Source organism: Amblyomma mixtum, chromosome 8, assembly GCF_055824585.1.
Source record: "Amblyomma mixtum isolate Tamu chromosome 8, ASM5582458v1, whole genome shotgun sequence".
Lineage (NCBI taxonomy): Eukaryota > Metazoa > Arthropoda > Arachnida > Ixodida > Ixodidae > Amblyomma > Amblyomma mixtum.
The window spans coordinates 42,492,131-42,518,937 of NC_143019.1; the positions used below are offsets into that span (position 1 = coordinate 42,492,131).

Consider the following 26,807-nt stretch of genomic DNA (forward strand, 5'->3'; position numbering starts at 1 on the left):
ATGGACGCCTTTTTCTGGTGAGACAGATTCCTTCAACTTTGCTGCCTGCCGTACAAGCGTTGTGCGAAGGTTCATCCCATTACGCTTACGCCGCCTTCGATAAGAAGCGCACTGATACTTCGCTCCTGAACTGTAAGGAAAGTTGTGATGCGAAAAAACGGCCTCCTAATCAAGCATTCATAGACGGAGCGAACACGAACGACATTGCTGTGTGCCCTTCTCTTATAAAAATGGTCTACAGACAGTGTGTAGACTTCTTATAGACTCTACTGCCTTCCTATAGATATTTCTTTTGTCTATTCATGCTCTATAGACTGTACGTAGACAAAAGTATACTAAAATTGTATGGCCATAAATCAATCTATAGATTGTCTATAGACTGTCTACAGGCTTTGTATTGCCTATAGACTGTTCTCTAGGATTTGCATGTAGAGAGTTTATAGACTTTATAGACAGCTAGAAGTCTATGGACAGTCTATAGACTGTCTGCAAAAATTTTTGAAGGGGTCCAGTAGCAATTATGTATACCTTTTGACTCCATAAAGTCACGGCCTACGCAAAACTTTTCGCACAAGTTTAACCCGGTCACCATGGACTTCTATATATGAGCCGAGTAGGCATAGAACGCAGACATTCCGTGATGAAAGCGCACTGGTCATCCTTCGCAGGAGCCAGCGTCCTCCGCCTTCGTCGACGCTGCGGGCGTTCGTGCTCCACAGCTTCGTGGTGTTCGTCGTAACGGCGTTGCTGCTGGCCACCGTGCTCACCATGAACTTCTCGCGCATCGAGGAAGGTGAGGCACGGCCGCATCCGGTCTTATCTAACGGGTGCAGCTACTTGGCAGGAAACGGCGCACAGGGCATTACGAGTGAAGATTTTTGTTAGACCCTGTACCGTGAACTTGTTCACTCTGTCTTTGGCGCTGTTGCCCTTCAAACAAGAACGACGTTCGTAGATAGTTACGTGGCTTACTAAGGACAGTCGCCAAGCCGGGTGCTTAAGTATTTTGGCAGTTAAATATTTTCACCCGTACACGAATGATCCTGGGGCAGGCAGGGACATGACAGCAGACTAGCGCAGGCGTAATCACGACACCACACAAGCACGTCACGCTTATTGGCTGTAGCTTAAGCTCTGGGTAATCTATATTGCACTGTAGCTAGACGGCCTGCAATACTATCGAGGCATTGGCGTCATCATCGCTGCAAATAAGAAAGTCGCTGACCAATAACCAATCGGGCTTGCAGAGCAATACCTTTAGGAATATTGGCCCATATTCATATGAAGTGTTTCCTTTTATCTTAATATTGCAAGATTGGTTCCTAATCAGCAGTCGCTTTGACTACTGCCTCGCTATCTTGAAGAGTCGGTACACTGGCCCGTTAAAACATGTGTTTTCGCTATCTTTTTATACGGCTACAGTGATTCGTCGATTGGCTTAGATTGCATACTGTTGCCATCGTTGAAGCCAGTTTAATAGACAGTTATAGCAAAGCGCAATCTGCGATCCGCTACCGTGATCCGCTACCGCGGGATGCCACTGCGGTTGCGCAGATCGTCGTGAGGGCTCTAGATGGCGCTAGTGCCGGCAACTGCGCCACCGCCGTACGCGTCGGGACAACTCAATTTGTGCGCACTGGCTGTGCGCGGTAGCGGATCACTGTAGCTGATCGCAGATTGCGCTATGCTGTGACTCTCTGTTTCGCAGGAGAGACGATAGAGCGAACATGACATCCCTCGAGAAGACAGCTGAGCAATCACTAACCGCTCCTTCAAAAGATGAGTTCAGTGCGACGATGGCAAGCGAAAAGAAGGCATATTCATAGACAGCACTCCTGCTTGCGATAAGCGCAAGGACAGGTAGATTGAATCAAGGTGCGATTACTCATTAGGATCTACCTTATCGCAGGCATACGGTCACAACGGGAAGGGGCGTAGCCGCCTTTGAACTTCCGCAGTTGATGAATAGCTCATTCCGTTCCTGTGGTAGAACCGGATACCAACGTTCGGAAATTAGAATTCGCTTTCTCAATGGCAAGGCTGAGCTCAAGTGCAAGGTAATGAGTAATAATTCCTCATTCGAAATGAACTCAACCTTTGCGCATTCTACTAAATACATTCGCACTATAGCCGCCGCGGTGGCTCAGTGGTTACGGCGCTCGGCTGCTGACCCGGAAGACGCAGGTTCGATCCCGGCCGCGGCGGTTGAATTTCTTTGGACGGTAAATTCTAGAGGCCCGTGTACTGTGCGATGTCAGTGCACGTTAGAGAACCCCAGGTGGTCGAAATTTCCGGAGCCCTCCACTACGGCGTCTCTCATAGCCTTAGTCGCTTTGGGACTTTAAAACCCCATAAACCAAACCAAACCATTCGCACTATAATCGTTCTCCTTCCCGGTTCATCACTTTGCCGTCGCCTTGCCGCCTGCTTAGCCATTCTGGTTGCCTCATTTGGTAAAGCGAGTGTTCATCAATGAAGGTACCATTGGGATCTAACCCTGCCTTAGAACGAATTTTTGTCTAACAGTGGAGATTTTAAGGGTTCTCACCTTTCTGAGTAATAATAGTGGTGCTATGTATCTATTTAGCAGTTGTTTTTGTTCTCGTCGCCTCATGCTCTTTATTTATAAATGCCTATTGGTCAGAAACGTAGAATATAGTCCAACGCGAAGAAATTCTTCTCAGTCATACCCTTCGTTCCACAATGGCATCCGTGCGCCAAACACAAAGGCACTAGCATTTGTTTCAGTGTTTACGCCACATCCAACCAGCTTCTTCAGAGTTCCTGCGTAAAGAACCTGTGTTTTGCAGTAACCTGATGTGCGTGTCATATTTTGTCGACATTTCCCTTCACAGCCATCGGATTTGCACCTTCCAACACGACACGTCGTGGATGTAAGTACTGCTCCGCCCGCTTTTGCGAGGCTTACTGTCGTTGCTTCAGTGATCGGGCTGTGCCCCAGCTTCTTTTTAACAACCTACGCTCTCAAAGAACCCAAATAGAATAGCGCAGCCGGAGACTGTCATGAAACGCGGAAAGGACATTACACAAAACTACGCTGTGTTTGCTGTACATTCTGTATCCTGAACCAACTAGCCAAGCACCAAGTTTTACTGAATCAAAATTAGTGCATTGGTTCAATATGAACTCCTTAAAAGTCGCCACTGCAAAATCTAAGCCAGTAATCTTCCGATCGGTGAACTGCACGGTATCCTCACACAGGTCGGCAACCATGGCAATGAACAACATTGTAATCGTTACTAATCACAAAAGTCTAGGCGTCATCTGTGCCGAAAAGTAGAAGTGCTTGACCGCTCTCAATACCTCAGTCATCATTTATCACCAACTGTGGTCGTCATCTGTCAACGTCGCGAAGTATCACGTGCAAAAATTGAGATATGCCATGCATAACATTACTCTCAAACTAGCGAGTGCCATTTCGTCTGGGGAACCACATCATTAATAAACAGATTCACAACAGCGCTACGGCACAAGGACAGAAGAAACACGAAAAACACAGGACGGGCGCTGACTACCAACTCTTTATTGCGTGAAAAACCAGCACAGATTTATACTATTTCCCTGACCACGTGATGCACTGTCAGCCACGGGACACAGCGAAGGAACGCTTCACACGCTTGGGGAGTCATCACACAGCTCGACAGAACTCATAAAACGTGCATGCACTATCAAAAACTATAGCATTACCAAGCTAATGATAAAGGGACTAACAGATACAAAGATGTGCATGGACCAGCTACAGCCAATGACAACTGCAGCTCAGATAGGCAAGAAAATGAGTACTTCAAAGCAAAGCGGAATCTTTGGGCTACGTAAAAAACATTCAAGAGAGCGAGAAGGCGTAAAAGCATGAGAAAAGCATGAGCAAAATGGCGATGAAAAAAGTAAAAGTTGCTAGGCAATAGGCACAGTCAGCAGGCTAAAAGTTGTAAGTTGGCAAGAGTGTGTCCGATGGTAAACCGGAAGAAGCGGGCGACCTGCTCAGTAAAACATTCCCGTCAGTACACCGAATGTCGATCCGCAGTTGTCTACCAGATTCCCCTCACTTGTGGAAAAGTATACATCGGCCAGACCGGACGCTGCTTCAATGACAGAGCAAGCGAACACTTCCTGAACGTAAAAAACAAGTCTGGGAGCCACATGGCACTACATTGTAATCAACCCCGTCACGATTGTCGACCTATGTTTTCAGACACCAAGTTTCTGGCGACCGCAAGGAGCAGAATAGAAAGGGAGATTATTGAAGGTTTTTTGATTGAAAAGGCTGGGGACGAGTGCATCAGCAGCTCATCTGTCTGTTTACAGGAGAAAGAAAGGACCTTTCTTGAGCGGACGCGATTCTTGCGTTTTAACTGCTAGACATCCTGACAAACGGTTTTTCCTGCATCTCACCTTATAGGGTTTTATTTTGCGTTGTTTTGTTTGTTGACCTTATGCGGAACTTTGCTCCTCTGTCTTTTAAAGACTTTTAGTTGTTTTACCGTCTTCATTGCTTGGCCGGTGGTGGTTCATGTTTTTGTTTTTTGTTCTTTCTTTTAGTTTCCCTTTTTAACGATTGTTACTTTTACCGTGTTATTTGTTGGTGTCGGTTTCTTGTTTTCGCTTTTAGCCTGCTGACTGTGCCTATTGCCTAGCAACTTTTACTTTTTTCATCGCCATTTTGCTCATGCTTTTCTCATGCTTTTACGCCTTCTCGCTCTCTTGAATGTTTTTTACGTAGCCCAAAGATTCCGCTTTGCTTTGAAGTACTCATTTTCTTGCCTATCTGAGCTGCAGTTGTCATTGGCTGTAGCTGGTCCATGCACATCTTTGTATCTGTTAGTCCCTTTATCATTAGCTTGGTAATGCTATAGTTTTTGATAGTGCATGCACGTTTTATGAGTTCTGTCGAGCTGTGTGATGACTCCCCAAGCGTGTGAAGCGTTCCTTCGCTGTGTCCCGTGGCTGACAGTGCATCACGTGGTCAGGGAAATAGTATAAATCTGTGCTGGTTTTTTACGCAATAAAGAGTTGGTAGTCAGCGCCCGTCCTGTGTTTTTCGTGTTTCTTCTGTCCTTGTGCCGTAGCGCTGTTGTGAATCTGTTTATTAAGCATGAACCAACTAGCCCACACCAGAATCCTCTTAGAACCACATCATGTGCACATAAAAACGAGATTCCTCTATTGCAAAATAAAGCCATCTGTATTACATCCACACATCACCCAGAACAGTTACGGTCGTTTTTTATTTTAAATTAAGTCCACCAGTAAACAATAAACTTGAGCGGACACTCAAGCTCCAACTTTAGGGTACAACACGATTGCGCTAACGATCACCTTCGGCGGCCTGGAGTCCTCTTTGCGTATCAGTAAGCAGACATGAATATCGTTCTTTCTTCCACCATCACATAACGCCTAACCTACCCTTAAGAGTACAGTGCGATAGTATTTGAGACTCGTCCCACGCAAGTACTCCTTCCTCTCACCTAAGTTAAGTTCTGGCTACTTTCCCATATATGCGTAATTAACCAATTTCTACATTCATATATCACAGGTAGTCCTCATAGCACCCATAGTGCAGTGGTGCAGCTGTTAAGCCATTCGCCACTGACGCGGCAGTTGCTGTTTCACACACAGCTGCCGCTGGGGCTTGTGACGCTCAGGCTGCTCTTTCCGAGCAACCTCTTGCAACCAATCATTAATTTAACTGCCAGCTGCCACGGCGGGCAGTTTGCTCACAATCTGGTGGGCAGGTTGTCAAGACGTCACAGGATCACGTGACATAGGTGGCCCACCTGCAGTGTTCACCTGCTCTCACTTGTGAGAATTAAGGAGCCATTCAATCCCAGGAATTGCATAAAAATGTTAGCTTCCTTACCTGTGACCAAACATAAAACAAGATATCAACCCCCTGCACCCGGCAGCTGGAATGATAAAATGCAAAGGACAAACTGGCAAAGGATCTTTTTTCCCCTACCGAAACACTGGTAGGGAATGTAGTTCCCATCGATATCACTTCGAAGATACGAGCGACAACACGGATGTGCATGTGTGCGCGTTTTAATTTGAGGAAAATGCCTACCGGGGGAAGAGTGCTAACGTTTCCTGACGGCACGTAAAACGCGAAGCATCTTTCGCAAGTTCGCAAGATGTTTCACTCCCTTTCTCCCTCTCTTTTCTCCAAACGCCTCTTTTTTTGCAGTGCTGAGCCACACGTCCGAGCGAATGTTGTTCTGCGACACTAAGCAATGTGAATACGAAGGTGAGCTCAAAGAGGCTTCTTTTTAAAGTGAAAATTAAATCGCACTCACATACTGCATGTACAACTCCAGTAGATATTTACGTCAGGTTGTGCCGTGCGGTAAAATTTAATTGGTTCGTGTGCCGGGTGCTTCAGAACGTATGAAGTTCTAGCATTCACGAAGATTTTAACTGAGGTTCCAGTCTCCTTTACTTGCTACTCTTAAGATTTCCAGTGCTGCGTTTATAAAGCTCCTCCCATTGTTAACTGCATCAAGTTTCTATGCTCTGCAATGAGAATATGGCCCCGCAACGAACAGTTAAGTTTTCCGTATGTTTAGTTATTGAAATCTACCCAGGGACTTAGCAGCACCCAGTCACCAAGAGAGTGTGCGCTAGAGGATACCTTGCTCCCTTTTTATTTTTATATGGGCTTGTTCTTTTTTAGAGCGTACAATCAGGGTTTTAGATATGGCTCCGCCTGCTGATGAAATCCCGCACCCCGGCGCCAGTCGTATTCGTTGCGTACGTAGCTGACAAAAGAGAGTTGACTTGCCCGCCATTTTGGTTCTCCGCATGCACAGCGCGCTTCCTGAACGCAAGCGTTGACTGGGCTCTGCACCCGTGCGACGACTTCTACAAGTTCGCCTGCTCCCGCTGGAAGGGGCGACACCATGTGCCCAACCACCGAGACGAGCGATCCCTCTTCACGGTGCTCAGGAGGGCCCTGGACATAGACGTGCTCGGTGAGTAGTGTACTACACTCTACAGCGCGATTTGAAGGTTATTGTCGTACGGGCTGGAATGGACCGATAAACTTTTCCTTCCGAGAAATTCTTCCTTCATTCCAAATATCTTTTCCTGTCCGCTTTATGTGCAGACAAGGCACCCTCACTTGCTGGCGTATGTGCCGCCGAGTTTTGAAAATAATCGAACCAGAGTTCAAGGTGTAGACATCCGACGGTTTGAAATAGGCAGTTGGCCAGACTCTGCGCTGCGCCATTTTGTGGTTAGACGAATCCTTACTGCTTGTCCAAGCAGTCTGGCTTCATTCACCGCGACTATTTTCTGCGGTCTATCATGTTTCTAGTCGGCATTTTCGTCACAAAGGTTGTTTTCACAGCTGATGCATAAGAAGTTATGCATCTTACTTTCTTTCCATTAATGACACCGTAAGGATAAACGTAGTAGTAGAATGGGTAGTTGGGCTAGTGTGTATGTGTTCATTTTCGATAAATGTAAGGATATAGATGTTAGTACCTCCTCCCAAGCCCAGCTTTCACTGTCACTTGTGAGTATGCTGCGCAATATTGTAAGACACTCTTATATACATATAGATGAGAGTGGTGTAACCTTGCGATGCATCGCAAAATCTTGCTTTTAAAGCTTGTCCTGCGGTGTTAAGACTGTCATAAGAAAGTAATGGGGTGCATTTTTGACATTCCATAGCAGAAATCAACAAAGAGTACCGACGGGGAATCGGCGGATATATCGATTGTTATGTTACAACCATACGCTATGCGTTAAAATTGCTCAATTAAACAATCTACCTTTCAAGCAATGCGCTTGTCCAGAATTTCTGGCTACGGTGCGCCCTGTTGATTGTTTGAGTGTTCGCAACTCCTGTTGGCTGGCTACACATAAGTTCTTGATAGTGTTGCACAGCGCTTTCTGTTGTTGCCTCCTGGGGTCGCGTCGCCATTTCTGGTCCGCCTTTGTGCAGGCGTACTCAACGCGACGGTTATTCCCGAGGAACTACAGACGCCCAAGCAGAAAGCGGCCGCTCTGCTGGGTGGATGCATCGACAGGCGTAAGTGGCTGTGTTAAGTTGCTTCCCTTCTTTTGGTCACACAAACAGTCTAGGCCGAGAGCATTCTGCCCTCTTCTTTATAAATAAGAGGAAATGCCGAGATCAGGACGAGTTGGTATCGATTGATTATTTGTACCAGAGTAAAACTAGTGTACGAACACAGCAAAGACCCACGCACAACCTTTAACTATAAACTACATTCTTCTAATTAATGGTATAGACACAGTAGATAACAAAAAAAAGAGCAATCAAAACCAGGCCGAAATGCGAATTGCTAAGGCTAAGCTACCTCTTTCTTCGACAAGGGCAATCCTTATCTCGCCACCAACGCTTACCTGCGCGAGTTTCGGCTGAGTTCTTTAGTGCGAAAGCATTAGTTTACGAGGCTTAACAGGCTTACCGAGTTTGTGTGAAGCTTTACCTTGAACGTGACCTTAACCCATGCAGAAAGCAAATAAATACTGCCGCGACTGGGTGTCGAAACCACAGCGGTGCGAACAGATAACCTCTGATCAGATCTGATGAGGAGTGCCGGTTCCGCGCGTTGATAGCGCAGCTGCGCACAGCCTCTGCCACTAGCGCTCCGTCAAAGGTTGAGGCTTCACGAATACCTCAAGTTTTTCAGCTTTGCTAATGGAGGAGTGTTTTCGCACTGAAAGAAAAGTAGAACACGCTCGAAGGTGCACCTCCCGTAAGCTAGTTCTCGCTCACGGCCCTCGTCCTCCTCCTTCGCGCGACATTGGCGAAACGACGTGCGCGGACAGGCGGTTCGAGATGGTTCGACCCCCTCGAGAAGTGAGAGGAATGAACACGCAGCTTGACGCGAACTGCGCCGTCTACTCTGTTTCTCAGGACCGCCGCCGGCTCAAAACTGTCATTACCGAGAAGCGTAATCGCACGCAAACTAATATTATTAATAATATAAACGCTGTAGCGTTAAGGCTCCCGTTATGTGTAAAATCAGTCGTTGTCGGCGTCGTCAGCGTTGTGAGCGCAATATATAGGGTGGCCCACGTGGCCGCGATACCCCTAGGTGGCAGACGGGACACCGAAGTCACGTGACCTTGTGACGTCACACAATATGCCTAGAGAATTGTGAGCAAACTGTCCACCGTGGCAGGTGGTAGTTAAATTAATTATTGGTCGCGAGAGGCGCCGACCAACCTGGGTCTGACATGTCCCACCGATGGTGGCACCTCCCATGGCACGGCTGTGGCGCATCGATTAGCCCCTGCACCACTGCAACAGGAGCGGTATGAGGACTCACTGCGATCTATGAATCTAAAGTATTGAATGACCAGTTCGACATATATGGACATTAACCCATTAAAGCCATCGCGTCATACCTTGAAGGTGGAGCTTAAGTTTCCCCTCCAGTTTTTATAGTGACTGTTGTTATTAATGCAGGTCAGGTTAACCACCAGGGGCTGGCCCCGTTGTCGCGGCTTCTTGAGCGCCACGGCCTGTCCGGCTGGCCTGGCCCTTCGCCGCGGCCTCCGCCCGAGCCGTCTCTGCTGGTGGGCGAGCTGACGCGGCGCCTTCGGCTGCAGCCACTCTTCACCACCACCGTCTCCGTTCACCCCAAAGACGTCACCAGGCGAATGGTCCACGTGAGTGTGCGCGCCCCTTCTGAAGAACGCATGGGCAACTTAATTCCAACGTGACTACCCCACCGTCGATAGGCCGGACCCACGGGTGCGGTAAAATGCAAGAAAGAGATAACGTTTTTGCTTTGCAGCTAGAGGAGCCAAGGACGCTGTTATCCAAGGCGATGCTGCTGGAGATGAACGTGCTGGAGAGGTACCGCCAGATGGTGACCAACGTGATGCGCACCTTCAAAGGAAGCGACGATGACGTCCCCAGTAACGTGCTCCACCTCGAGATACAACTCGTCATGGTAAGTGACTTCCGCTTAAGCTTCACTTGAAGATTAGTGCAGGAGCCTACAGCAAAGCTAACAATTTCTGTTGCTCGTCGCAGCTTTGCTTCACAGCCAATCACGAGCCGCTGTCAGTTTCGAACAGGTTCATGATTACAACCGTTCGTTCGTATGTAGCTTGCCTAAAGCACCTGCGTGCTGGCTCGGATGCTATGGCTTTGTGCTACTGAGCGCAAAGCCGTGGTTTGAAACAAGGCCGGGGAGACCGTCTATAGGCACTGTAGAAGCACTTAACGGCTCGTGTACAGCGACTAGGGGTAATGTTAATGAGCTGAGGGTGAGAAGAATTCACCGTATTCATTCATCGGAGTGTGCTCCACAGAAAATAGCACAGTTAGGCGCGTAGAATAGCCCTAGACAATCGTCAGCAAGCTTCCATACTGTTACGTAGCCGTTGGGGCTCGTAACCGAAGGGTTTTAATGGACGGCACCGGAGAACAAGCCAAGAGCACCCAGAGAAGGCCGGGATCGATCTTCTTCTTTCACTCGCCGGTGCACGCGACTTGCGAAGAGCAGCCGCCCAGCGGCTGCTTGTGGAAACGTGGCAATACCAAACCATGTTGTCATGGAGAACATAAATAAACTTAGCTCGATCATCGGGTCGGTTCACTATGTCCCTGTAAGTTTGCAAGCAATAAAATCTACGAGTTCAAAAGCAGTGATGCTTCGTCTGCGCGCCCGGCTCGCGACGCAGAGTTCAGCGGTTCGATCAGACGCAGCTTTTTTCCGTAAAATTTTCGAGATAGAAGAATTATGTCCACTCCGGCAGAAGGTGTGCACTCTGCATCAGTGCGGCGATTCTGAAAAAAAAAAAAGGAATTGAATAAAATACAAGCATACATGGTTTGGTTTAGTTTAGTTTGGTTCGGATTACGGGGGTTTAATGTCCGAAATCGACTCATGCTATGAGGGACGCCGTAGTGAAGGGCTCCGGAAATTTCGACCAGCTTGCGTTCATTTCTAAGAATGCAGAATATATAAAAAGTAGCACTAGTTTTACTTACTGGCTGCTCTGAACTCTCCTACAGGCAACAGAACTCACGTGGAAGAGGAGAAAAAAGCACGCTGTAAGGGTCAACCTGGGTAGCCTGCCTGAGTCTGAAAAGGTGAGATTTGCAGCCCAGAATTTCTGAGCAGTGCTTTAATATTTCTGGCAGATAGGCTTCAGTATGACTAATAAGGTGAGCTCACTAAACCTCTGCCTTAAGCCATTTTTTCGTGGCGATCGGAACTAGATGAAACTCATCCTCCTGAACGCCCTTCCCTTTGTTGCACCGGAATTATTACAGTAATTATCAGCGGTCCCTCGGCAACATAGAGCTAACAGCCTGTGACATTGAGTGCAATCGATGTTCTCCGTATCTTCGGGAACATTATTCGTGTCTTCTCGCGCAGTGGAACTGGACGCTATTCCTGAAGACCATCGTCGGAGATATCATAGACGTCAGCAATGACACCCAGGTCATTTTGCGGAGCCCTGAATTCTTCGCACGCCTCGCCAGCATACTCAACAATGCCACCAGGTACGCAAGCATCACGAAGGTAAGGTACGCTAGAAAACCGCATGAAACTATGTGTACTTGCATGTGTACGAATTATTCATTTTTAAATGTCAGTTCTCCTTCAAGCACCATGCGCGTTGAAGTACATGCCCAGAAATTTTGAAGAAGCGCATTTTCAACGAGAAATAATTTATGAACAAAATTTTCTCATATATCAAAAGATTTCACTGCAGAAATCGATATATCCGCACATCTCCCCTCCGCAGGCTTACATTTTAACGCGCTAGCGTTAAAGTCCCGTCCACAGGGAAATCCGATGTAGGCGTTGTGAGCGAAAAATCACGAGCATCGCTCTAGCACGTGGTCCCCTGTGAGCAACCTAGGAGACATGTGGGGCACATAAGGGACGTGACCTTGCTGCGTGATCGCCACCAGCCCACCGGATAGTGAGCAAACGGCCCACCGTGGCATGCGGCCGTTAAATCGATGATTGGTCATTTCGGAAAAGGACCCTGGCCGCACAAAACCCTCACAGGGTCTGAAGAAGGCTACACGTCGTATTATCTCCTGTCAACTTTTTATCTAAAACTTGCTAAGGTGATGAGCTGCCACTTGTGCAGATTAGAATCTCTGAGATACTAGCTAAATTTAGCACCGCCATGGAGTATGGAGGAAGCAGCAGGAAAATGTGAACTGCGCTTTTAGTTTTTCAACGATTTTCAAGCATTCTTGAAAGGTCAGATTATAAAGGCTTCAAATTGCGCAATCAAAGAATACAATTGACTTAAGTAAAAGCGTTTGCCTATGCGGCGTGTTGCTTTTGGAACTATTCTTGCAGCTTTCGCTTTCTCCACTGTCCTGTACCCTGGTCTTTGCGCCGATGCAGGAGAGCCATTGCGGACTACGTGGGCTGGCGTATGCTCGTGTCCATGGCGCCTTTCCTCCCAGATGCATTCCGGCCCCTGACGGCGCTGACGGCGCAGGAAGGCGGGAGCAATGCGTTCGCAGCGCCCCCTCGGTGGCGAGCCTGCTACGAGCACGTGGCCGAACTGATGCAGTACGCCGTGGCGGCAGCCTACGCGCAGCGGTTCCTCGTCGGCAAGGCGAGCGCGCTGCGAAAGGATGTACGTACACTTTCACCCTAGTGTGGCTAAGGTTGTGACTCCAGTAATTTGTGAATTTCTCCCATCAATGTAAACTTTAACCCGTTAAAAAGATTTAACAAAAGGCTCTTATGGCGCACGAAATGTACTAAAAGCTGGGCGCCACGAAGCAGCATTAGCAAATTAGCAAGCAAACGAAGGAGTTTTGTTGGAGTGTCAGAACTTCTGCATGTTTGTTCAATACCTTTGTAAACCCAGTCGTGTCTCAGTTCGGTGGGGTAGATGACATAACTGATTAAAAAAAAGTTTTCGGATCTAAAGGAACTAAGAAGGATTGAAAGGAACCAAGAAGTAAGCAGTTGTTGTCCTCGATGTGCCACGTTTGATATCTTGGTAATGGTCAAGAAGTACTTTGGTTTGGGCTAGTTGGCTCATAGCTATAGTTGATGTCAGGACGGCGCGAAAGGATCAAGGACGGCAAAGGCGCAAGAACATAACGCCTGTCCTGTTGTGTTCTTGTGCCACTCTCGTCTTTGTTCCTTTCGCGTTGTCCTGACCTCAACTACAGCTTGGTAATGGCATCGCTGTTTGGAAAGGGGTATTTTCCGCACAATTCTGTGCAACCACACTGGAGACATTTCAAATTTCTTTTTCAATCTCTCAGGTGAAAAAGAAGTACGCCCTGTTCAACGAGCGCCTACTGGAAGCAGTGCGTAAGGCTCGCTGGATCCACACTAAGTCCAGCCAAGTGATCCAACAGCGAGTGAGTCGTTTGATTTCCTCAACGTCACATCCGGCCAGAACAGGCAGGCAAGCGTCTTTCCCAACTGACCGAAAGGGCAACAGCGATAGTTAATGGTTAATAAATCGCAGCTCCGAGAAGGAAAGAATAAGTAAACATGAAAAACGAACGGCTAGCATTAGGATTCTTCGTTTAATTTTACTCTTTTTTGGCAGCCTTCTGACTCATATGTGAAAACAATGACGCTCGCATAGGTGATGAGTGGGACACGTGTTTTAGCGTGGTATAGAGCCTTTCCTTTGCTTATTTTTGTTTTTCCAGATCCTGTCTGTTATGCCTTACTTCCTTTATCCATCGTTTGTGGAAAACGACTACGCCATATCTGCTTTTTATCATGTGGTGAGTTATACCAAATGTTTAAGTGTATTTACCCCCTGGGCACACTTATAAGGTCCAACACACAAATCGTGCTGAGGCCATGCCAGAGGAGGCGAAAGAAAAGAGAGCTTAAAAATCTCAAACCTTCCAGAACACCATTCCTTACAGTTTTTACCAGGAGTTTACAGGAATATAAAAATTTATTTCATCTGGGTGGCAGCACTAACTGCCAAGGATTAGGAAGATTCACTGCCCAACAAGGACGTCCCTAATATTTGAAACTACGCAGCACTGCCCCGCGTAGGTTAATTCACCATTGCACGCTTATCAACAAGGCTCAAAACAAGCCAGTCTTGTTCTATGTTTCAACTAGCTGTCCTTTTAAGCTTATCAGAACAAGGTGTTAGAAAATTAGTGACATTTTTCCCGATCTGACGTGCGCAGTCAAAGCGTCCCTCACTGTATATGTCGTAACACTCAGCTCAGGTAAAATTATGCAGTCTTAGGCAAGTGTTCTGTCTAATTCCCTTCCCAAGGGCAAAAATGTCTTCTTTCGGGCCCCTTGTCCGATCTACTGTAGCCCATATTGGGTATTATCTGTATGTCGTAGGCGCATGTCAGAGGCTGCATGTTGGGTTTTATGAGGCAACGGGCAGAAGCCACCATGGAAATCTCCATTCTCCGTATCTGCAGGTTCCCGACGTGCGAATGAAGACGGTCCTCGAAAGCTACTACAACACGCGGTCGGCCCTCAGCGACCACTACTGGCAGTGGCTTGTCGAGGACTGGATTGGCCCAGAGTGAGTGCGCCACTACCATCGCCACGTCGCGTTCTCTTTGCGCACTTTATGCAGTTGCTATACTTGTGCGTGGAAGAAGTTAGTGTTAAAGGCTTGGGCTTCACACGTGGGTTCCGTAATAAAGGTGTTACGAAAAAAAAAAAAAGCCCTGGCTAAATCATGCACGTTCCCATCGCTGTGAGAAAGCAACAGGTACGCGTCAAAAAGATAAAAAGTTTCCGCACAAATCTCGCAGATTGCTCTGCATGATTGCTGCTCCTCATTACAGATATCGAACAGCAGCTCAGATTTCTCTGACAAATTTGTTTTGGAGTCAAATTTCAAAAGCCGTTCATAGTTTAACTCTAATAATACCGATAGCGGAATGACAGCGCCACATTTGGCACGAGAGTATATTCATGTGAGAATTCCGGTTTTCACTCAGAATCACGTGGCAAGTTTCCTGGAACGATCCTGTCTAGATCATGGCCACGGGGCGTGTTTGAAATAGTGTCACCACTTGAGACTTCTTCTTCACCAGCCTGACTACGCACACTGCAGGGTGTAAACAGGGCGTACACTTACATACTGCTTTTCACTTAGTTCGATGATGGTTACAACACGAAGCTTGCTATCAAGATATGCACGTACAATACATGCGGCCAAAGCGGTCAAAGCACCAGGAAGGAGTATTGAAGGGCCTGTGTTAACCAATATCCTGCCGCTGAGAGCAGTAGTACTGAAATTTAGGGGCACATGCTGGTGCAAGCTTGTGCTCCCTGAAAAATTTAAGCTTGAAATTCTTCTCATGCAGGTGGGAAGCACCGTTCCTGAAACCGCAAGTCTACTTCAACCAAGAATTCAACACATTAGGTAAATAATAGAATAAACGCGTAAAAGCATAAAAAAATGCAGACGTTAAGTGAACAAGTGCTGCGCTTAATCACATTACACGTTAAATGGTTGTGTTCTTTTGACAGTGCTTACGATTGAAATAATCTGCGATTGTATGTTTACCAGGGGTTGGGCAGGCACCTCCTTGGCCACTAACGTGGCATGGTACTAGGCTTCCGGTTCGTAACGTTCAATGAGAACTACGCTACCGAAAAAATATGAAGGCTTGGTCCCATCCTTAATGATATCATGAGTGGCATACGCACCACAAAAGTGATAAGTTGTCAAGCCAGCTTCAAGCTCAGCACAAGCTTTGCGAGGAACGATTGAACTGTTTATCGAGAATACTTATACCACGCATTAACTCCTCCTAGCGCCGCTGGCCATTGCTCTTCGGGAAATTTTTTTCCCATACATTGTCTATACAGTCATAAAAAAAATCAGTTAGTATTGTCTGAAATCACAGCGCTTTTTTATGCGAAGCATACTACTTTAGCTACCACTTCAGCCCTTCACCGTGGTTATGTGCCTCCAAATCACGTGATACATGACGTCACACCACGTGACACGATGACGTCACGACAGTAGAGAAACGGGGGCCCACCTCGCGCCGTCGCTGTGGTTGTGCGCCTCCAAATCACGGGATACATGACGTCATACATGACGTCACACCACGTGACACGATGGCGTCACGACAGTGGAGAAACGGGGGCCCACCTCGCGCCGTCGCTGTGGTTGTGCGCCTCCAAATTACGCGACACGATGATGCTTCGCATTCTCCAGGCTTAACCAAGTTAAGCCTCAGCCATTTTTTTTTCCAGTAAACTTCATACAACGAGCCAAGATCCTTGAAAATCATAGCACTCAAACATAAGGGCTTGTCCAATGAGTGCACGAGGAATTATGGGTCACACTTGTTATTCGAGCATCAGAATACGCTACAAATGCAGAAAAAAATGTGCGAAACAAACAAATTGTTACCGAAAAAATCAGCGAATTTAAACTTAGAGAGTTGTGTACACAGAACCTGAGGGGAAAGCGCACCCAGAAAATTACTTGATACCTTCATATTGCTAAACACCTTGAAGCAAATCTTTGAAACCTGTCTGCGTTCCATAAAAATTCGGATCTGGAAGCGTATGCCAACAATATATAAATTAAAAGCAAAAGGCATAAACTTTAAGACTTTTTTGCACGAAAGAGGGACAGTCACCTCTACCCTTTACACGAGAAACTGAAAAATTAAACCGATTCCACAACTTAAGAATATTCTAAAATGGTAAGCTTCGATGAGCGCCTATCACTAGGTCGCGTTCACCGTCATTTTTCATCGTCCAGCGCGATCGGAAAACGTGGAACCTAATATTTTTATACATAAATGATCGTCGTTTCACGGCTGAAATTTACAGTCGTCAAGCTTTGTAAAAGATACACGGAATGGATAAAGTTCTCAAAACCCGGGATATGAGCGAAGTGGCAAAGCTGCTGATTTTACGGTCCATATGCCTGCTAATGCGTCCTTTTAATTCTTTCCTTCCAAGCCGTTCCCTTCGGAATACTTCAAAGTCCATTGTACTACACTAACATGCAACCGTAAGTACACCTTTTCCCTTTCTCTGGAAGCCATTTCTTCTCTCACGCGCAGTGCGTTCTGTTTTCAGTTGTACCTTATATCCATTGTGTCAGTGTTAAACGCTATCAAAGTACCTTACAGAATCAAATATGGTTGTTTAATATATATTTATGATTTATCCTCCGACAGGCTTGCTTTAAACATGCGAAGGAGGTGGCATTTAGCTTTGTGTTTCTTTCACTGTCAGCTTCAACGACCGCTTACCTAGGCGTTTTTCAGACAATATTCCTTCGATATTGCTGATATTGGAGTGTGTTGCATCTGCTATGCTGCACATAATGGTCGTTTTATACGTTGAAAAGAATGCAATCTAGGTATAATACGTAAGATTATCCAAGATCTCGTCAGATCGCCGTTTTCGCAGGAGATATTTTTCTTGTTTTGTATTGTTTTGTTTCGTCTGCTCCTGACGGCAGCAGCATTGCTATCCTGTATACCTTGTTTTGTAACCGCCTTGTAAAGGCTTCCGGCCAACAGTATTGATAAATAAAAATAAATGAATTCGTCATCGAGCCAATATCGATGGGCTTTTTCAAGCTCTTTCTATGAATGAGAACTGTAGCTTTATGCATGCAACCGTTTGCTTTCCATAATTTGATTCAAAATGCCTATCGGTCATGTCTTCACGACGAATTTGTTTTCTTTGTCTCTATGTTCCAAGGGCCACTAACGGTCATTTTATTCTTTCAAGTGGGCAGTGTCCGGCTCTGCCCTTTATATGATGTCAGAATACGCAGAAGCAACGGTTTGAATTTATTCGAAGAAATAATAAAACAAAAAAGATAACTAGCATAGTAATATGCGGCAGCCAGGTATCTCTTGCAGGCTCCTTTAGTTTACCGTGCTCAAATTTTTTTCTCCCGGAAGGAATCTTAGCAGCATCATCATCATCATCATCGGTCAGACTACGCCCACTGCAGTGCAGACTTCTCCCATGTCTTTCCTTTTAACCCTGTCCTTTGTCATTTGCGCCCAACGTATAGAATCGAGACGCCCATCAAAGCAGCCTCTGTGAAAAATCGCTCACGTTCTCAAAGTGAACAATTTGGATTGCGTTTGCTAAAATGCCAATACTGCGTGGGGCTTCCCATCGTTCACTTCTCATGCAACTTGGCACCCGGCTTATGCCTTGCAGGCCCGTCGACGCCGCCCGGTTCGGCTTTCAGCTTGCCAGAGAACTGGTACGAGCGTTCCTGGCCAGCGGTGAGTACGGAATCAGCTCCACTCTTTTGTATGTGCAGTAGAATAGTTTCCTCGAAGCGCTCATTGGAAACTTGCTGCAGCTACCTGATCCTCCCTAAACCATGTCTAGTTAAATAGCATAACAAAACCGTAGACAAAAGCTGAGGATGAGTCCTAAAAATGTGCTATTTCATGTCATGACGCTCATTGTAGTTAAATATCAGTGATGACATGGTCGATCAGCATAAAATACTTACGCTGCGACAAACTAAAATACATGGCGTACGGTGATTTTCCCGCCTGTCGCCTAGCTGCAATTGCGGTGTTTTTGTCTATCTTTTTTTAATACTAGTGGCAGCCAGTTATCGTAATGTGACCGCCCACTGCCATGTGCCGAAGAAAAATGGCGTTGAGGAAAAGAAAGGGCGCAGTAATCGCAAACTTGAACCGTGCAGTCAGGAAAGGGATGCAGGGGGGATTGAAAGAATGGAGAAACAGACGCCATAGTGGAGGGCTTCGTATTGATTTCAATCGCGGCTTAGATTCAATGCAATTATTGCATCCATAATAAAATACCCGGTGAACAAGCCAGTGAATTTTCTTGACGTTTCTAAACTGCAAAGTACTACATGAGAGTTTCAATACGCGGCATACGAGGAAACACATCATGCCATAATTCGAAGCCATGTACCGCAGCTTCGAATTAAGGCACAGCTGGTAACGCGTGATGTCCTTATGGTACCACGTAGGGCCTTTCTACAAGGACCGCAAAGCGCCGAAAAGGCCCTGGGACCGGGTTACGCAGGAGGAATTTCGGAGCCGCCAGAACTGCTTCCTTCACCAGTACGGCCAGGTCTACGGCCAACAGGTGCACCCTACGCACATATCGCAAATGCGCTTGAAGACTCTGCAGGCATTCGTTCTTTGCCATGCGTCAGGAAGAAGATACTCTTTAATTTTCTGTTTTTTTTTTGCAACGTGCTGTATGTGTGGTATTTACTGCTTATATCATGTATGTAAACACTGTTGTGTTAACTTTTGGTGAATAACTGATGGCACCACTTTTTGCGCATGTCTGTGCTGGACAGGTAGGTGATGGAACGCAGGTTCTGGACAGACCTAAACTCAAGGCTCTGCCGGCGTTCACCGATCCTGTGACCTATCACTCCAAATAGAGCGCAAATGCGCACTTAACAGTGACGAATGAGGACTCCCAGTACTCCAGTGACACGCAGAGAGCGGCAAGCAAAGCTGCGTACCAAGACAGAGATTACATACGCATGACGGTGGCTATAAGGGCCCTCGCGGGCCGCTCGGCCAACTTGAGGTTGAAAGAACACTTGAGGACTACCCTTGCTTACTAGCGGCAAATCGCCCCCCATGCTGCAGGTGTTCCATTTATAGTATCATCATCATCATCAGCCTGACTACACCCACTGCAGGGCAAAGGCCTCTCCCATGTCTCTCCAATTAACCCTGTCCTTTGCTAGTTGCCGCCACTGTATCCCCGCAAACTTCTTAATCTCATCCGCCCACCTAACTTTCTACCGTCCCCTGCTACGTTTGCTTTCTCTTGGAATCCACTCCGTTACCCTTAAGGACCAGCGGTTATCTTGCCTTCGCATTACATGCCCTGCCCAAGCCCACTTCATCCTCTTGATTTCAACTAGGATGTCATTAACCCGCGTATGTTCCCCCACCCACTCCGCCCTCTTCCGATCTCTTAACGTTACACCTATCATTTTCCTTTCCATAGCTCGCTGCGTTGTTCTTAACTTAATATGAACCCTCTTTGTTAGACTCCACGTTTCTGCTCCATAGGGTGAGTACCGGTAGGATACAGCTGTTATATACTTTTCTCTTCATGGATATCGGTAAGCTACCATTCATGACCTGAGAGAACCTGCCATACGCGCTCCACCCATTCTTATTCTTCTAAATATTTCCCTCTCATGATCCGGATCTGCGGTCACTACCTGCCCTAAGTAGACATATTCTCTTACTACTTCTAGCACCTCGCTACCAATTGCGAACTGCTGTTCCCTTGCAAGGCTATTGAACATTACTTTGGTTTTCTGCATGTTAATTCTTAGCCCCACCGTTCTACTCTGCCTGTCTAGTTGATTGATCATGCTTTGCAGTTCTTGTCCTGAGTGGCTTAGCAAGGCAATGTCATCAGCGAATCGCAAATTACTCAGGTATTCTCCATTAACTCTTATCCCCAACTCTTCCCATTCCAGTCCCCGGAATACCTCCTGTAAGCAGGCAGTGAAGAGCATTGGCGAGATCGTGTCTCCCTGCCTGACACCTTTCCGTATTGGAATTTTATTGCTGACTTTATGGAGAACTATAGTAGCTGTGCAATCGTTATAAATATCTTCCAATATTTTCACATAGCACTCTTCCACACCCTGATTCCGCAATGCCTGCATGACAGCTGAGGTTTCCACTGAGTCGAATGCTTTCTCGTAATCAATGAAGGCTATATATAGGGGTTGGTTATATTCTGCGCATTTCTCTATCACCTGATTGATAGTGTGAATGTGGTCTATTGTCGAGTATCCTTTACGAAAGCCTGCCTGATCATTTGGTTGACTAAAGTCCAAGGTTGTCCTGATTCTATTAGCGATTACCTTAGTAAATACCTTGTAGGCAACGGACAATAAGCTGATCGGTCTGTAATTCTTCAAGTCCTTGACGTCTCCTTTCTTATGAATTAAGATAATGTTAGCGTTCTTCCTTCCAAGCTTCTGGTACTCTCGAGGTCACAAGGCATTGCGTATACAGGGTGGCTAGTTTTTGTAGCACAATCTCTCCTCCGTCCTTCAGCAAATCTGTTGTTACCTGATCCCCACCAGCTGCTTTCCCTCTTTGCATTGCTCCTAAGGCTTTCTTTACTTCCTCCTTCGTTACTGGCGGGATGTCCCATTGCTGTGCTCGACTGCCTCCCTCAGTAACTTGATTACATCCGCTACTGTATAGATTTGTGTAGAACTCTTCGGCTAATTCAACTATCTTATCCATATTGCTGATGACATTGCCCTGTTTGTCTTTTCGCGCATACATCTGGTTTTTACCTATGCCCAGTTTTCTCCTCACTGATTTTAGGCTACCTCCATTCCTTAGAGCATGCTCGATTTTCTCCATGTTAAACTTTCTTATTTCGGCTACCTTGCGCTTATTTATTAACTTAGATAGCTCTGCTAGTTCTATCCTGTCTGTGGAGTTAGACGTCCTCATGCTTTGACGTTTCTTATTCAGATCTTTAGTCTCCTGAGATAGCTTGTTGGTATCCTGTCGAACCATCCTACCACCTACTTCTGCGGCGCACTCTTTAACGATGTATGTGGCACGCTTAATAGAAGTTAAGGCGAAAATATCAAGCACAGAATTTACGCTACTATTGTTAAAAAACTTGAGCAGACACTTAAGCTCCCCGCCTTAAGGGTGGGACACAACAGCGTTAAAAGCTCCCTTCAGCTGCCTGGGGTCCTCATAGTGGTCACAAGGTCACGTGACCTAGTTGGTAGGAGAGCCTCCTGCTTTTTCGCTGTCAACGCCGGATTTTCTGCATAAAGGGAGCCCTAACGCTGTAGCGTTGAAAATTTTTACTGGGCGTAGATTCCATGGCAAACTGCTTTGGCTGTGTTTGCCTTAATTTAAAATAGAGTAGAGGACATTGAAAGTACACACAAGTAAATGGTTACCGACATGATGAATCACCAAGTGCGCGTGTGCTCTCGGAGACAATAACAAACCTGAAGAAACGCAAGGTCCGTGTACTCAGCATCGCTGCTGCTTACTTATGTGGTGCCCAATTTTGTGTGGAAAGAAATACTGCACTATAAACTGGCCCAATTTCTTACTATGGTATCCATGCTTTCTCTCCCGCTGTGTTCATATTTTAGATAAACCCGTATGCTTCGATATCTGAGAACATCCTGGATAACGCCGCTCTTCCAATCGCTTATCGGGTAAGGCAACAGGCACGTGAGCGCTTTTGGGAACTAATTCGCTCCCACCAGTCCGCTTAATCCGGCTCCTGAACAGGTGTTCCGGCGATTGGTGCGCAAGAGCCGATCCATGGGTGCCAGCGACTGGGTCCTCAAGCAGCTACCAGAGGTCTCGTCAGACCGCATCTTTTTCCTCGCTTTTGCCACGGTAAGTTCGATTTACGGATGACTCATGGAACATCGTAGGCTCGGGCTCTGGCGCTTACCTCTTCCTGGTCGTTTGCTCACTGGACGTGCCCGTTCTGCACATATTCAACTGCTTGTCCTCATTCCTTACCATGTTGTCTTGCACAGTTCTCTGAAATGTACTGGGTCATCCACTCTTAGTTAGAATACGCTAGCGCATGGCCGCATTCTTTGGAGGGTCACTGCGTCCGAAACGGCTGCGCATCGAAGCGAAGCGGCAGATGACGCGAAGCACCACGTCCAGGTACACCTTCTCCTGCGCCACTTTGCTGCGATGAGCGACTGTGTCGCACACGGTGGCCCTCTGAAGAGTGCGGCCATGTGCTAGCGCATTCTAACTAAGAGTGTACGGCGCTGTACTCAGGTTGTTGACAAGTAGCCGCTGAAAAAGAGTCATGGTGCCGCCCCCCACTTCCTCCGACCGGTTTTGTTTTTGCCCTTGTTTCCAAGTTACGATGTGGTATAAGTCTATCAGGGAAGGGGGAACCTATGGCCGCACTGTTTATGCGACTGCGACAGCAGCGCATCGCCTCCAGTTTTCCTTTGTGCTGGTGGACAGCGCGAGGCATGACAACATGCAGTTTCCCCTTCCAACTCTCCGCTTCACTAAATGTCGTCACTGCGTCAGTCGAGAATAGGCCGAGATGCCTTTGTTGCTGCCTGACAGATCAGTAAATATGATTACAACGGCATCGAGGAACTCAGCGGCGGCCGCCAGGGCTTCCGCATAAACGCCTGCGCACCGACTGACTAGAGGTCGCGCCAAAAAGTTGCGAGGACACTTTGGCAACTAAATTGTTGAGAGGCGAAAGCCGAGGACACTATGCCGTGACGACATCCGGTGAATGTGACGTCATGCCGTTCCCGTGGCTATATCGATACCCAAATATACATCTTTCGGGGATCTTAATTGTTATTCACGCTTAATTACATATTTTTCCACCTAATTTGACACAAATCCGACGTTTTTACGACCATTTTGTGATAATTTTCACTATACAGTGACGACTTCCGATAAATGTGACGCCACACCGTTCCCGTGGCTAAATCGACGTCCGCGCTGTTTAGACGCGATTTCACAATTTTGCTTATAATTAATCAACTAATTAATATACCGTCATCAGTCCTGGCTTCTAGGTTCATTTTTTCCTCCTCTATCTGAAGCAGTTATTGGTTTTCTCCTATCTTTTTCAGTTCCCGAGTTAAACGCGCGTGACACTCTCTGCTAACGGACGACAGTATGAGCCATTAAAGGCTTTCGCCTTAATAGTACACGACGTCAGGAGCGAAGCCTCGGCGCCCTGTCTAGCAGATGCTACGCCGTGGTGCGCCTACATAGGTGTGCCAGTTCAAACGACAGAGCATCTCGTGGCCCTCGTGGAAGTTTCCTACAGGTGTTTGTCTTAGTATAGCGCAGACGCTATGCCTGTGCCGTCACCATGGCTTCCGCATCGTTTGCGAGCACGTATTCGGCCCAGACAGCAGAGCAGCCACGCCGCAGCCGGCAATCGTGAGCAGACCGCGGTGGCAGCGTCGGGATAGGGGGCGCTTGCACTAATCCTTCAGGTCTGCAAATGCGCTTAATGTGGCCTGCTACATATTTTAAAAACGGGACAGGTGAACAGCAACACATGCGGTGTGGTGGGATCATAGCGAATGATCCATTTCGCGCGGAATGACGGCCCAATAGCCAAGACAAATGACATATTTGTCTGCAGATGGAGAGAAAGAGTGGCATCGCTGCCTCAGCTCGTTTGTTGGTAAGGGTAGAGGCGCAGTATATTGTTTAAAGCGCTAAACCTATACTGCGGTAACAGCCCTTTTTGTTGAGGCTTAAAATTAGAATTAACATACCTGTGGTGACGCATATCTTCTGCAGTTTAGAGGACACAAAAAGTTTCGCTATAGAAATTTTCGGCAATGTAACAACTTGATCAGCATCCTGCTGCTCATAGAAATGCTGCTGCTTGTGCCTTGCGGTTGAGGTATTGTGCTCTATCCAGATGTTCTGCGACCTGAAGCGGACCAGGGCTTTGAAGATGCAGCTGACTCATGGTCCATTCAGCCCGTCCAATTACAGGTCAGACGAAGCGGCGTGCTACATATTTGCTGCACGATTAGTGATCACAAGTCATTTATTCCACGAAATACCGACGATCGGGATGAGTTGGTGCGACGTGACGTTGAATTGGACAGGGCTAAAGAGGACATTTTTTGGGCGGACAGAGAAACACACAGGACGAGCATTCGTACTGCGTATTGGTCTGTCCTTCGTCCAAAAATTTGTTCTCTTTGGCGCTGTGAAATTCAACTTCGTTTTTTGCTGCTTTTGATCTCCTGGTGAATTTTTTTCTCGCTCTCAGCACTAGTCACAGTTGTGAAAACGCGTGATGTCTGGTTATGATTACGTCTCAGTTTTTCAGCTAGACAAAACTGCTGTACTTTGATCTCTAAGGGTTTTCTCTATACGTAGGCATTGGGACATCGTAGAAACTGTGTATTACACGAACGGAGTACACGTATTGGGATCACTGAAAAGAATGAAAAAAAAGTCGTCTGCTCAAAGTGCTACTAGAAAGAAAACTCGACATTATTTGAATTTCGTCTGCACGACTTATCTGAAACAGGCCTCAGTGCTGTCTGAAGAAGTAGATACTGAGCGCTGTGGTCAACATTCCGTATATAATCAAGTGCTACTTGCTTAAATATTTAAAAAAAAACTGGATAATAGACAAAGGCTTCCCGGGCACCTTTCGCTGTTAGAAAAAATATGCCCCTTTGATGTAACTCTATGAAGTGAAGTCAATCGGTCTGTCTGTTTTATTCTTAACAGCCTTGTTGCTACGTGCATGGTAGTGCAAGAATGCATGGATTGAACTCTTGGGATACCCTCCTGTATCTTTGCAGAGTGAATGTGCCCCTGATAAACTTTCCCAAGTTCGCGAGCACCTTCGGCTGCGGCCCCAGCGATGGCATGGTCCGCGAGGAGCAATGCAGCCTATGGGACTAAGAAGACAGCAGCAGCCTGGAAGACGCAATGTGCGCGCCGTTGACAGACGTGAAAACCTTTCTGTGCCGGAGTCCGTGCATCGAACGCATTGTATATATCAGTACCAGTGTTGCGGACTCAGAAACTTTCCAAACGGCTTTAGCACACGGCTCGCCTATGTCGACTTGTGTGGGTGTCTTGTAGAACTCATGCTTGTATAAGCATCTGTATTGTAGCGAACGAATAACCACAATGCGTTTACCTTTCGGAACAGCTTAACGAGGTGACTATTATATGTCTTATCACCTGCCTTATCGCAGCCAGTACAGCTCTGCTGAAGTCAAAACATTCTGTCTCTCCTTTGCCATGTGCTATACGCGATAACTTTCTGACCTGAAGTGGGCGAAAGCAACCTCGCGAGAACTGTACAATTGCTCACCGCAGTTGCCCACGTTGAAAGTAATGTGACCTTTCGAATAAGAAGTGTACGAGGTCTTTAGTGAGTGCATTGGATTTGGCGCGACCGCCTGCGATTTAATTCAAACACTGCCACTACATTGTAACCGCGCATTCCTCAAGATAACCTCGAAGAGGATGATTGTACAAGGTTTTAGCACTGTTTAGTGCTCCTAAACAGGCTTTCTTCCTTTGTGTGGCAGCTGATTGTTTTGCGTGTGTTTGCTTGACTCGTGTCCGTCGTTGCATTCGCACCTCCCTACTCCCTGCACTTCTATGCAAAAGCATTTTACTGTCCGCTCCAACATGCACAACCAGCTCGTTCCTGTCAATACTAATTAAGTAAGGTTACATTTTTGTGTGCTTCGATTTTATCAATAGATCCAGTTAAGCCTTCTTTCTCTGGATACATGCTAGGAGCCAAATACAGCTGTGCTACCACTATCCCCTTCTCAGATCTTCATTATAATCAAGGGGTGAAGGAATGGTATATGCACAAGTCACTCACAGAGTGATAGAAGAGAGAAAACGTTGGCGAGGGGAAAAAAGGAGAGAGAAACAATAGGACAAAACGAACGCCCACGGGAGAAAAGACAGGGGCGAGAAATTGAGGATGCTGTTGCGAAGGCAGAAATAGAAAAGTAAAAAGGTAACTGATGCTTAAGCTGTTTGGCTAGCGGTGAAAACTTGCATGCGCGCGCGATTGCGAGCGGCGCCCTACGCTCACTTGCAATCGCAGCCAAGGCCATAGGCCATGAGAACCGGTCTTATTGCCTCTGTGTTTGCCTCCTCTCAAGTGGCTTCGTTTGCCTTCCCCCAAGTGGATTCGAAAGTACTCGATGAGAGGGAGCTCGGCCAGGATTCCCTCTGCGGGCAGCTGGGATACGTTCTGTACGCGGATGGCGCAGTAGCATCCTTGACGCAGTGCTTTGGGTGGTGCCCTCGGCTTTGAGCAAGAAGC

At 46.8% G+C, this 26,807-nt stretch overlaps 1 protein-coding gene across 1 annotated transcript; it reads left to right on the forward strand.

Annotated features, from left to right (window-relative positions):
• LOC149332250 (neprilysin-1-like) lies at positions 1–25,411 on the forward strand. Its single transcript, XM_089555723.1, has 22 exons — positions 1–17; positions 669–793; positions 2,856–2,894; positions 6,203–6,262; positions 6,825–6,986; positions 7,964–8,050; positions 9,458–9,660; positions 9,789–9,947; positions 11,018–11,095; positions 11,385–11,512; positions 12,378–12,615; positions 13,259–13,357; positions 13,658–13,735; positions 14,408–14,514; positions 15,308–15,366; positions 16,929–16,980; positions 18,156–18,223; positions 18,952–19,070; positions 22,111–22,176; positions 22,253–22,363; positions 24,405–24,481; positions 25,309–25,411. The coding sequence occupies exons 1-22, from the start codon at positions 1–3 to the stop codon at positions 25,409–25,411; spliced, it is 2,235 nt and encodes a 744-aa protein (XP_089411849.1).
• Positions 25,412–26,807: the final 1,396 nt, after the last annotated feature.

Coding starts and splice junctions, on each gene's coding strand:
- LOC149332250 (XM_089555723.1), top strand. Junction 2,895..6,202: donor CAACACGACACGTCGTGGAT/GTAAGTACTGCT, acceptor CTTTTTTTGCAG/TGCTGAGCCACACGTCCGAG. Junction 14,515..15,307: donor GAGGACTGGATTGGCCCAGA/GTGAGTGCGCCA, acceptor CTTCTCATGCAG/GTGGGAAGCACCGTTCCTGA.